General features: G+C 47.4%; 1 protein-coding gene across 1 annotated transcript in view; it reads right to left on the bottom strand.

Annotated features, from left to right (window-relative positions):
- The window catches only part of CRYBG1 (crystallin beta-gamma domain containing 1), a 165,535-nt gene extending 159,937 nt beyond the window's left edge, over positions 1-5,598 (bottom strand). Inside the window, exon 1 of the mRNA XM_065588289.1 lies at positions 5,502-5,598. Coding sequence (XP_065444361.1) covers positions 5,502-5,524 — 23 coding nt within the window. The 5' untranslated portion in view covers positions 5,525-5,598. The remainder of the gene's footprint in view (positions 1-5,501) is intronic.
- Positions 5,599-13,228: the final 7,630 nt, after the last annotated feature.

Genomic DNA, 13,228 nt, shown 5'->3' with positions numbered 1-13,228 from the left:
AGAGGGCTCGGCATGTGCTGCCCTTGCCGTGCTTCCAGGTACTTCCCCTGAAGCTCCCATTGGCCACGGTTCCCCGTTCCCAGCCAATGGGAGCTGCAGAGGGTGGTGCCTGGAGGCAAGGGCAACGCACAGAGCCCTCGGCCCCGCCCAGGACATGGTGCCAGCCGCTTCTGAGAGCGGTGCGGGGCCCACAGCGGGCAATCCTGCGGGCTGGATCCAAAGCCCTGAGGGGCCGGATCCGGCCCGCAGGCCGTAGTTTGCTCACCCCTGGGTTAAATCAATAAACGTTTGATGAATACATAGCCTGAAGATATAACATCAACTGATAAATGATCCTGAAGACTCATGAAAGATAAAATAGTTTTAATCATCTATTTCTAGATTGTTTTAAAATTCAGTTTCTTAAATTTAAGTCTTCCAGGAAAACAAGCCAAAAACATCTGGCCATTTTAACGTGCAAACTGAAGGTTTCCCACCCAGGAGCGGTGCCAGGGTTTTTGCTGCCCTAGGCGGCAGCGCTCCTCCTCTGAGCATTCGGCGGCGGGGGTCCTTCCACTCTGTGTCTTCGGGGCACTTCGGCGGCGGGTCCCAGAGCGAGTGAAGAAGACCTGGAGGGGAAGAACCCCCCGCCGCTGAATTTCCGCTGAGGGCGGCAAGCCCTCCAAATCCTTTCACCCTAGGCAACTGCTTAGGGTCGCCTAGTGGAAGCGCCGGCCCTGTTCCCACCAGCAGCTTGGAATATCATCTCCCTTTGCCAGTAGGGCACCACAAAAACAAAATGTGAAAGGCCTGAAATGATAGAAGTTCTTTTTAGCAAGGCCACTGACTATGTCCTGTCCCGCCTGAGAAAGGATGCCGCAGCAGCCCTTGTGGAAAAAGGGGAGTCTACCTGCTGGGCTCAGACAGACCGAAGGTGCAGTTAGTATCTTTTGGTAACCCTCAAAGGCCCTTGGCCAGAGCCCAGTGGAGTGAGAGGGCACAAGCTCCCTTACCTCCCTCCCACATTAAGACCCTCTAACCACTTGGTGACCTTTCCAACAAGTGTCAACCATCACATGCTCTCCGGTGATGTGTTTGCAGCTCAGTGGTCAGATGACAATGGAAGGGTTAATGCTGACTCACTGAGTTGCTACTGTATGTTAAGGGAGGGGTTACTTCCATTTTCACTGGAATTGAGGAGATTCTGGGGATAAAGAGGACAAAGGAAGTTGGCCTTGAGAAACTTTTGGCAAACTCCCAGGACCCAGTCAAACGGGGCTGCGTCTACACTGCAAAGCAATAGAGCTGAAACCCTGGGGTCATGGCTTGACTTGGGCTCGAACCCTCCACCCCACTGTGGCCAGATCGGAATCTAAATGCTAAAGCTAGCTCTATGGGCTACACCGTGGAACCCTAGAACCCTAGGTCTGAGCCAGAGTCTGAGAGATGTGCATAAACAGAAGTGGGGTTTGGGCTGAAGCGTGAGTCTCAATTTATGTTGTAGCTCAGAGGTTCTCAAACTGTGGTCCATGGACCACCAGTGATCCACAAGCTCCATTCAGGTGGTCTGTAGATAGTTCCCCCTAAGTTGAGTGCCTGGTAGGGTGACCAGATCGCAAGAGTGAAATATCAGGACACATTGGGCGAGCGGGGTGGCGGGAGGGGAGAGGACGACAATGACAGACACAGGTGCATAGAGCCATGAGAGGGGGCCCTAGGAAGCTGCGAGAGGGAGCCCTAGGAAGCTGCGAAAGGGGTTGTACGGCCCCTGCTGCAGCCCGCACCACAAGCCACAGGGCAAAGACACCTATTGAATTCAATGAGAATTTTGCATATGAATTGATGTACCCAGTTCTGAGATTATAAAGCCAGAAGGGATCTGGTGATCACCTGGTCTCACTGCCTGAATAGGACAGACATAGAACTTTCCCAAAATAATTCCTAGAGGATAGCTTTTAGAAAAAGCTTTTAGAAAAACACCATAACCCTTAGTATATTGTTAATCGTTAATTACTCTTACCATTGAAAAGGTATGCCTTATATCCAGTCTGAATTTGTCTAGCTGCAACTTCCAACTGTTGGCTCATGCTCTACCTTTCTCTGCTAGACTGAAGTGCCCATTATTAACTATTTGTTCCCCATGTAGATACTTACAGTCTATAACCAAGTCACTTCTTAACCTTCTTTTTGTTAAGCTAAATAGATTGAGGTCCTTGAGTCGATCACTATAAGGCATGTTTTATAATCCTTTAATCAGTCTTGTGACTCTTCTCTGAACACTCTCCAATTTATCAATATCCTTCTTAAATTGTGCACACCAGAACTGGACACAGTATTCCAGCACTGGTTGCACCAGTGCCAAATACAGAGATAAAATAACCTCTACTCCTGCTTGAGATTCCCCTATTTAGGCATCTGGTCACCCTATTTCTGTATGCATTTCCCCAGGTTTTTTTGTAAAAATCAAAACTGAACTGCCCCAGAATCATCGTGAAACTCGCATGGCTCCAACCCTGCCGATGAACCTTTAGATCCACTGCACAGACTTCTGCCACTTGAGCTAATGGAGTAAGTGATGGCAGAGGCAGTAGGTTGTCATCCTATATGTGATAGATCAGCTCTATAGGGGGATGAGACACTTTTTTTGCCACTGGGTTTCACAGATATCTGCTGACAAAAGAGGAACTGTGAAACTCAGGAATCCTGGGTCTATTCCAGGCTCCTGAATGGAGTGGTCTCTAGTAGTCAAAGACCCTTCTTCCCTGTACCCTCCAGTCTATGTCTATCCTATTGCTGTCTAACCCGCCCCAGCTCCTCATCTGATTTCAACTGCCCCCCACTACCGCTCTGGATTCCTTGTCCCCGTTTCCTGGTCCTGTCTCACTCTCCTCTCTCCCCGTCCCCATCCCTCAGATGGGATGTTCGTTCCAGACTGGCAAAATTATAAGGCTTCCCAATAGTTCAACACTTCCCATTCTAAATTTTCGGTTGCTTAACTATAGGCTAGCTCTGCCTACAACAAAGCATATTCAGAACCTCTGATTAAAGGGATTATAAGTGTAGCAACTTCCATCATAGCTAGTCACCAAAGATTGAACCCGAGCCATCCAGACTTAAAAGCATGAGCTTCTACTACTTGAGTTCAAGATATAACTCCCTTAGCTGGTAGCTATATAGTTATCCTCTAAAAATTCACCAGAGGAGGGCACAAAACATGTTGGACAGTGAATTACAAAAGTGCCAAATATTATTATTAGACCTGCAATACTTTTCACAATGAACATCAGCGGGGGATAAACTGGGAGTTTAAGAATATTTGGAAAACAATTTTAGAATAACATTCAGTGCTGTGGTTTAAAAGAAAAAAAACCTGTTAAAACTCATAACTTAGCAGTATTCAGTGTTTGAAAAAAAACAACAACTTTTAGGAGCTCTGGAATACAAGTTAAGAATGTTGAAACAGGAAGATGTTATGCTTAGTTGTTACCACTTGGGCAAGGCGGCGTGCTATGTAATACTTGCAAGATTTCACTGTAATGTTTTACAATATATAGCAGCGCAATGCTGATTCCATTGATATTGTTGAGCAATTCATGCTGATTTTATTTCAGCCCACATCTTAATAGTTTTGAATACTATAGAACACAATTTTCAGCTCAGTTGGTCTGAACACGCAGAGCTTTTAAACTGCTATGCTCTAAACTGTATATTAACTACAATTTTATAAACCTGCATGTCAGAGAACTGTGTGCCACTACTACTAGACAGTGGCACAAGGCAATTCAGTGTGAATCACAGAAACGTAGGACTGGAAGGGACATCAACAGGTCATCTAGTCAAACCCCTGCACTGAGGCAGGACTGAGTAATAACAACACTAGACCTTCCTTGACAGGTGTTTGTCTAACCTCTTAAAAAACTCCAATGACTGCTATTCCATAACCTCTCTAGGTAATTTGTCCAGTGCTTAACTACCTCTACAGTTAGGAAGTTTTCCCTAATGTCTAACCTAAATCTCCCTTGCTACAATTTAAGCCCATTGCTTCTTTTTCCTGCATGTCCTGAGTGGGACAGGGGTGAGTCCAGGCAGTGGGATTGGAGGGAGGGAGGTCGAGGAAGTCAGTGTGTGCATGGGGATGAAGCAGGGTGGAGGAACTGAGGGGGACAGGACTGGGACTGGGGGAGTCAGGGTGGCTGAGGGGGATGGGACAGGACTGGGATGGGGGGAGCAGGGTAGGGGGTGAGGGGAGCATGAATGGGACAGGGTAGAGAGCTGTGTAGAGTGGGGTGGGGCGGGGGAGACAATGGGGCTGGGCTGGGGAGAGGGACAGGGTCTGGAGGGGAGCAGGACTGGAATGGGGGGAAGTTGAGGGGGTGGGACAGCAGGGGGAGTGACGGGGTGGGATGACGGGAGAGGCTGAAGAAGAGTTTTGGGGTAGGGCAGGGACTGAGGGCAGTGGGTTTGGGGTGGGAGGTATAGGGGGGACTGTGGGGGAGGCTGAGGGAACAGGGTCAGGGTGGGGGCTGAGGGCAGTGGGTTGGGTCTACACTGGCACCTCTCAGCATTGCTGTGCTGGGCGGCAGACCTGCGCCAGCGCTACCCTGGCAATGGAAGAGTCCTCAGTGGAAATGCAAACTTCATGACACAGACCCTCCTCATCACTTCAAACCTGATGCTGCTCTGGTCAGTCACTAGGCTCTTGTCACTTTCAAACCCATGCAGGGTATCTGGCTCTTTTTCAGTTCTCAGGTTAAGAAAAGCCTCTGCATTTCGTGAGGGCTTCAGCATTCACATTCCTACTTCACAAACTGTCTGCCTGACAAATTGCTCCCAGGGCATTCATCTTTATTCATTATCGGCAGGTCCATCAGATTAACGAGCAACACAGGGGGAAAGAACACAATGGTGTCAAGGATTTTTAATTTTTCAAACCACTTTGGCCTCAACAAGGATAACAGCAAATCTGGACAGAGCAGATGGGTGTCAGGATGGGTTTGGGTATTTATTTAATTATTTATTTATTTAAGTGAAAATGTTTGGGTCTGAGCAAAGGCTGCAAACTTCCCTTTGGAAACCTTTGCTGATCTTTTGCCCCAGGGGCTAACGACAGCCTGGAATCCAGGACAGATTTCCACATCCATGCAGGGTGAGATGATTGGGGGGGCGGGGAAGGAACTGTGGGGGAGGCTGTTGGAACAGGGTCAGGGACTGAGGGCAGTGGATTGAGGGTGGGGGGCACAAGGGGGACATTGCGGGGCAGGCAGAGGGAACAGGGTCAGGGGGACTGAGGGCAGTGGATTGAGGGTGGGGGGGCACAAGGGGGACACTGCGGGGGAGGCTGAGGGAACAGGGTCAGGGTGGGGGCTGAGGGCAGTGGGTCGGGTGAGATGATGAGGGGAGGGGAGGGACTGTGGGGGAGGCAGAGGGAACAGGGTCAGGGTGGGGGCTGAGGGCAGTGGGTCTGAGGGGAGCCCCCCCCAGAGGGACCTGCCAGGGGGCCAGGTGAGCCCAGCAGTGCTTACCTGGAGTGGCTCCCAGGAAGCATCCAGCACGCAGGTCCCTCCCAGTCCCTCTGGCCCCTTCCTAGGGTCGGGAGGGGAGGGGGGCAGGGGCGGGGGCTCTCTGCCCAGCAACCGCTGCCGGAGTCTACAAGCCCCGCCCCGCTGCAGCACGCAGGGGAGCGAGACCTCCTCGCTGCCTCTCTGTGTGCCGGGGCAGGGGCAGGGCTGTGCTCTGCAGGCTCCTGCCAGCCAGGTGGGCCCTGCGGGCTGGCGCTGCCGCGCCGGGGGCTCAGCTGCACGCTGCCCCAGGGAGGGAAGGTGAGTGGCGCCGGCTTGCTGCGATCTCCCTCATATAGGGTGACCAGACGTCCCAACCAATGTAAGGTTGGGACGTGGGACAAGTCCCCTAAAATCGGGACTGTCCCGATAATATTGGGACGTCTGGTCACCCTAGTGCCTGGGCAGCCACACATGAGAGAATGAAGGGCCACCCACCTAATTAGTGGACCCACGCAGGTATGGCTCCACTAATTAGGTGCCTGGACCCTGGAGAAGACGCACATGTAAGGTGAGGTCGTGGCCTTGGGGGGGAATAGGAGGTATGTGGGAGGGGGCAGCGGGGTGAGAAGAGAGGGTGGGGGGAATTTGGGACATGCAGGGCTGCAGCAGTCAGAGAAAGAGGTGACTTTCCCCAGCTCCAGGGCTGCAGCTGCCAGGGAGAGGCCCCCCTCCCCTCCCCAGCCCCAGCTTGAGGGCTGTAGCTGCCAGGGAGAGACCCCCCCCCTTCCCAGCCCCAGCTTGGGGGCTGCTGTGGCAGGGGAGAGAGGGCACATTCATCACATTAGAAAGGTAAGACTACGGATATTAAAATACGACTTGTGTGCTTTAATTTGTAGAACAAAAAAAATTAAGTTGTATTTTTTTTAATATGGTGCTTTTATCCAAATGCTTTACATTTGGAAAGATTACTAAGTGGTCTGCCAAGACCTTCATCAATTTTCAAGTGGTCCACAAAATAAAAAAAAAGTTTGAGAACCACAGTTGTAGCTTATGCATACCCTACAAACCATGTTTTCTAATCTCAATCATTTTTGGGGCTCTTCTCTGAACCCTCTCCAATTTATCACCATCCTTCTTGAGTTGGGGGCACCAGAACTGGACAGTATTCCAGCTGTGGTCACACCAGTGACTAGGGGCAGGTCTTCACTACAGGGGGGGGTCGATTTAAGATACGCAAATTCAGCTACGCGAATAGCGTAGCTGAATTCGACGTATCGCAGCCAACTTACCCCGCTGTAAGGACGGTGGCAAAATCGACCTCCGTGGCTTCCCATCGACGGCGCTTATTCCCACCTCTGCTGGTGGAGTAAGAGCATCGATTCGGGGATCGATTGTCGCGTCCCAACGAGACGCGATAATTGGATCCCCGAGAGGTCGATTTCTACCCGCCGATTCAGGTGGGTAGTGTAGACCTAGCCTAGGAGAGATAAAATAACCTATCTATTCCTACTCATGATTCTCCTGTTTATGCATCAGCTCTTTTGGTCACAGTATCACACTGCAGTTCATGTTCAGCTGATTATCCACCACAACCCTCAAATCTTTTTCAGAGTTACTGCTTTCCCAGGATAGTCCTCCATCCTGTAAGTATGGCCTACATTCTTTGTTCTGAGATGTATACACTTACATTTAACTGTATTAAAACCACATACCTGATGTATGAGGTTTAGTCTGACAGGTGGTGCAGAACCATCTTACTCTTCTTGTTCCTAATCATATAGGAGTCAATACTTCTGTCCTACATTCCTTTACATTGCCTAATATGGCAAGGAGGAATTTCAGCCTAGAAAAATTGAACAATATCCTGTTTTCAATTACATCAAACACTTATTAATGCTATGGACTCAGTCCTGCTCCCATTAAAATAATAGCAATTTTGCCAATGATTAATGGAAGCAGCATTGAACCCTTAACTTTTGCACAAATTTTAACATTAACTATACCCAACCTGTTATAATGCACCTAGAAAGTCAAATCTCCTTCACTTCAGGATTACTAAGAAAGAATAAAATACTACTTTTAACACTGGTACATTTTTCTTACAAGCAAGCAAACTCATTGCATTTTTTTTTTTGCTCCTCATGTAAAACCATTGTCTCCAACTTCAGCTTCATTTCCAGTGTGCATTTTAGAATTACCATATTTCATATTTATAGTTTTTATTTGTGCAACAGATGCTGCTTTGGTATTTTCATTTTGTTTCAATAGTGAGGGAAGGTGTTATTTTGGTGGACTCCCTAATAAGAAGCTCAAATTGTCTGATCAATTTTTGCTGGAGACTATTAAAAATTAAAGATTAAAAATCACTATTTTTAATCTTTTATTTTCCCTGGAGTTGTTTCCTGCCATTTTGTTGATTTAATTCTTTGATTTCTTCTATTTTCTGAAGTTTATGTTGATGAATCAACAGCAAAAGATGGAAGAGATGCTCTAAGCTCACAAGAATTCAGCTGCCATCATAGAAGGTCCATGTGTAGGTCCATCACTGAGGTAATTGAAAGCTTTACCCTGCCAAAATTTTTCTTCAGCCAATGAATTCACTGGCTCAAAATGCTTACTTACATATTAGGGAAGCTCATGCCACCCATATGCTTATTTAAAAATCCTTTTTGATCTTTATCTGAGCCAATCTGATATCTTTTAAAACTAATAGGGAAATTAATTTTAATAAAATTGCCTCATATTTTTTCTGATGCAATTAGTATGTTGTATCTACCAAACATTTACATACATAACTTTGCTCATAATCCCACTGAACCCACATGCCCAGATACAGCAGCGTTGAACCCATGGTGCGTACATTAGGGGCCCAATTTTGCAATATACAGAGCACTTGTCACAATTTAGCAAAGCATTTAAACACATGCTTATCTTCAAGTTTGTGAGTAAAGTTAAACATGTGTTTAAGTGCTTCTCTAGATTGGGGTCCTAGAGCTATTTGGAGGTGCATTTTTATAATACTAAACAGAAAGAATAAATGTTATTAAGGTCAAGTAAAAAGTGCACACTAAGGCAGTTGATTCTCTGTGGATACCATTCCTGAACATGCTTTTCAAAATGGGCAAATGTCAAAGGGCATATCTGCCCTCTAGCACTCCTGTCTGGGTAAATGTGGCTCTGCTAAGACCTCAGTTTCCCTTTCACTCAGAGCCCCTTAAGAAATCCACATAGGCCAGATATTCAAAACATTCCCCCTTCTAGAGTGCAGTTTAAGTCCTGCAAAAAGTTTTAAAACTTATACAATTTCCATCCCAATTTCAGCTAGGCCCAGCCCTGCCCAACAGATTTGTTGTTTCTTTATTTTGTCCTAGACCAAACTGCATACAACCTCACCAAGGATCTATCTTCCTGCTCTCCCAGCACCTCTTACCTAAAGTTTAGCCTACTCCATTAGCCTTCCCTCTACTGAGTTAAGACCCAGTATAAGCCTTTTTACTCTCTGCAAGGATCTGCCAGCAACTAGCTGCAGCTGTCTCCCCCTTTATAAGGCCCGAGTGTCTTCCTTTAAGTCCTACTGGGCAGACAGTAATCAGTCCAGGTGCACTAGATCCCACTCCCTTTTAAAAGGACCAGTCATCCTGTAACAGCAGAAAAGAACATGTATTTAGGGGATGAACTACAGACTTGCTCCATTCCATAGAACAGCCTGATGATGAGAGAAAAGATCATACTTAAACTTGCTTCTTGGTCTGACAAAAAAAATGAGGCTATTAGAATATAAAGATAGCTTTAACTGTTTTATTCTCACACTGAAAGTCTTTTATGGCTGGGTCAAATTGGACAGATGTTACAAGGCTAAAATAAAAAGTGGTAATTAGGACTCTTCCCTAATTAGGCTACAGATGCACTGTGACTTTCAGTCAAAATATAATAAAAATGTCAATTCAAATATCCACGTAGCAATCCTTTGTGCTATTGCAGCCTCTTTTTGTGTGTGGTTTTATTACATGAGCTGACTCAATGAAAAACTATCAGGAGCTTTGCACCAAGTAGTGTTCTGTACAGAACTATCAGGCTTATAGGCTTCACAACTGAATCCCAACTGTGCCAGCTAAGTTGTTATGGATATCTCCAACATCCTGTAATTGGTCTTAATTAGATAAGGTCATCATTAACTTATTTACCTCAGAGGGATGTTGTGAAGTTTAATACATTAATATTGGTAAAGCAATTTAAAATTCTTTGTACATATAGTTTTCCTTTTGTCCAAGTACTATTATTTTTTTCTCAAATTGCCCTGTCCATATTTCACTCTTTACATATTTTATATTTTTTTAGCAAATTAACTATCTGCAAAGGTGCCAGACTGATTGTTCTAGACACTGCAATCCTCTATTAATCCATAGAACAGGCACAGTCTAGCCAGTAGGGGTGTAAATCCTACCATTTTGCTTCAATCTGGACTTGGAGGTACTAGGGGTGAGAGGGTACTTCAGTCTCCATGTCCATTCACTCCTTGGTCTCACAGGGCTGTGTCAGGAATTCTTGAATTCCACATCTGGCTCTGCAATGAACCTGTGTAACCTTAGGTAAGTCACTTCACCTCTCAGCTTCAGTTTCCCACTATGTAAAAAAGATAATAACCCAAGGGTGTTGTGATGGTTCTGTTCTGTTGGGCATAATCCCACAAAATGGGAGTGTTTAGTGGGGACTCTTTTCTCTCTTCAAATACAGTTTCTGCCCACTCAAGGAAATCAGAAATTGGATGGGAGAAGGCCCCACTGGACATTCCAGTTTAGTGGAAATATGCCTACAACAGAACAGTAATAAGGAGAATGCTCCTCTATCCCCAGTCCTCATTGTGGCTCACTTCCAGAACAATCAGTCAGGGAACTATAATGTCTGGCTGTGGAGTTTTCTGAATTCTTCCCTGGATGATTTTAGAACCTGACTCAAACATTTGGAATTTGGGGAACTGTAGTGGGGTGGTCACCTGCTTCTGCCCTGAGGGGTATAAAGACAGCCCTAGCAGAGGGCTGTTGCAGGGGGAAGTAGCTACTAGGCTGACTGGGGAAGTAGCTGGGCCACACCCCAGTCAGGCCTCAGCTGGCCCTATATAAGAGACTCCCTCCAGCTTCAGTAGGAGAAGGACTTAGTTGCCTAGGAATGAAGAGTACAGTCAGCAGAGCAGGACTGGGGAAAGGCAAGAGGAGCTCCTGCCTGACAATGCCCCAGGCCCTGTGCAAGACCAAACCAGGTACTGGGGTTGCAGAGGCTACAGCCCAGGGATTAGGCAAAGGCAGCAGGTCCAACTCCTTTCCCCCTTGCCAATGATGAATGGCTTGTACACTGTAGTCTGCCCCAGTGAGTGGGGGCTAGATGGAGACTGGCAGTAGCTATAGACTGAGGTGAGGATAGAGGGTTGGGGGTTCCCTGGGGAGGGGAGCCCTAAATCTGTGGGGGGTACTGCTAAGGGGCAGCATCCAAGGTAGAGGGGACTGGGGTCCAGGAGGGACATGGGGGGGGTAGCAACAGAGGGTGCTCCAAGGCTGGAAAAGTTATCTCCCTGGATGACCAGCAGGAGGTGCTGTGCTGGTGAGTCATTGCCCTGCTACAGGAACTCACTGAGTATCAGCATACTTCTTAAGAGCCTGAAGGGAACAGCTGTAGACTGCCTAACCCAGAGTTCCCTGCCCATGATGGGTGATATGTGAACCCCGCCCTTTGCAGAGACTAGCCCCTTGCTCCAACCCTTCTGCCTGAGACCCTGCTCCTTCTGCACCCATTGGAACCCTGAGCCCCCCACTGTGGCCAGAGGAGCTCTGGCTGAGCCACCATGAGCACTGGCCCACCCACCCTGAGTCACTGGCTGGCCTGACCCGTGGGCTGCTGACCAGCCAACCGGAGCCCTGGCTTGCCCGCCCCCAGCTGGTCCAAGCCACCAGCCAGCATGAGCCTTGGCCTACCTGAGTCACCCCAAGCCACCCTGCCTGAGCTAGCCCCCTGCCCCCAAGTTTCAGGGGAGAGGCAGAATGAGGGCAGGGCCACAGCCTGGGTTTGGTGAGGCTTAGCCTCCCCTGCCCTATGTTACCCACCCATTCTAAACCGAGAGTAGCTATGGCAGCTGCAGAGCCCAGGAAGATCACTTTATAATACTGTAATAAGCCAACAGATGGTATCCAAGTCTGGCCTAGAGCAGCAGGAAACCAAAGGATTCCAGACAGTTGAGATAGGCACTATCTTGGCAGGCGTGTGTGTAGGTGTGAGCCTTGGTGGAAAGAGAGAAAACTGTTACCCTGATGGTGTGAGAGTCCAGGGAAAAAGGACTTTGCTAAACTGAGACTGGTAGTGAACTCTTCAGATTTAGGCTTGAGTATGGGAGCATTGAGGCCTGAGGGAAGGTGAAGGTTGAGAAGCGGCATACGCCACCAGGCTGGGAGTCCAGATTGAGCAGCCACTGATCTGCGCACCCCACCAGGCTAGTGCATCTCATCTTTATGTGCACCACTAATAGGATTAGAAGCCTTGGGTGGGGATGGCAGGGAAGGGTAAAGGTTTTGGGCACCTCTGAAGGTGGTTGGGGGGGGGGGGGGGATTTTTATTTATTTAACAGTTTTGCAGTTGAATTCCCTTAAGTCCCTCATCCCTTTCAGCCAATTGGTCTGTACCCCTTCTCTTGCCTAATATTCTTACATGAATGGCCTCTGAACTCCTCTGTATGCAACTGGGTTTCTTTTGGTCTGAGACTTTGGGATTTACGTTGTCAAGGCTGAATCCCCACTCTGTCACCCTGAGTGCAGAGGGTGAGGGCCTGCAATGATTCTAAAAAGTAATACTTGCTACTCCAGGCTTGTATTAAACTCCCAAGGTTACAGTTTTTCTCTGACCTTGGCTTGGTAAATGCTGCCACCACTCAAAGGCAAAAAAAGCCTTGGACCCAGGAAGGAGCACTTGGGAATTCCTCCCGGTGGAGGACCCTCAAGCCCTTTCAGTGCCCCCCCCCCCCTCCGCCTCCAGGGAAGAGCTGAGAAAGAAAATACAGGAAATTAGCTGTTGCTACCAGCTAATCAACCAGTATATGCACAAATCTCTTGGGACACCAAAAATTCAATCTTAAAATAGGTAAATTTTATTAAAAACAAAGGAAGAAAATATATCTGGAACTTAGGCTTTTGCTAGATTTTAAAAGCATAATTCCAAAAATAAAGTACCCAAAATAGCTTTCTTGGGGGTTAGCTTAAAGCTTACAAACAAAAGCATCTGGGGTTAGCACAGAGGAGTCCACAAGCCTTAAAAAATAAACCTAATTGCCTCTTCCTAAACATTTCTAATTTACTTACATATTTGGGTTGTTAAAAGTAGTTCTAGATATGATCTGATGGTTTTCATATCTGGTTCAAACTTTATACAGCATTCCTGCTTATAGCATTGCTGCTCCATGTCTCCTTCTCCAGAGAAACTTTCCATCTGTCTGTTCTTTCCCTATTTTAAAATTCTACCTTCCCATTGGCTCTTTTGGTCAGGTGCCCACTTCCTTTTCTTTACCTGGGGGACTTTTAACCGTTTACAGATAAAGCAAGCAGAGAACAGCTACCAAGAGGGATTTTATAGCTAGCTGGCTGGGTGTCCATCAAAGGGAGCTGCTACCACCCCACCACTTCATTTATCTCACACAAACAAAAGGGTTCTATGTCTGACCCGAAGAGAAATAGGTGCAGGTACCTTATGACATTTACTGGCACCTGTGT

The sequence above is a fragment of the Chrysemys picta genome, chromosome 3 (genome assembly GCF_011386835.1).
Source record: "Chrysemys picta bellii isolate R12L10 chromosome 3, ASM1138683v2, whole genome shotgun sequence".
In the NCBI taxonomy this organism is placed as follows: Eukaryota; Metazoa; Chordata; order Testudines; family Emydidae; genus Chrysemys; species Chrysemys picta.
Note: the sequence above shows the minus strand (reverse complement) of the source record. Positions and strands in the feature narration are given on the sequence as shown.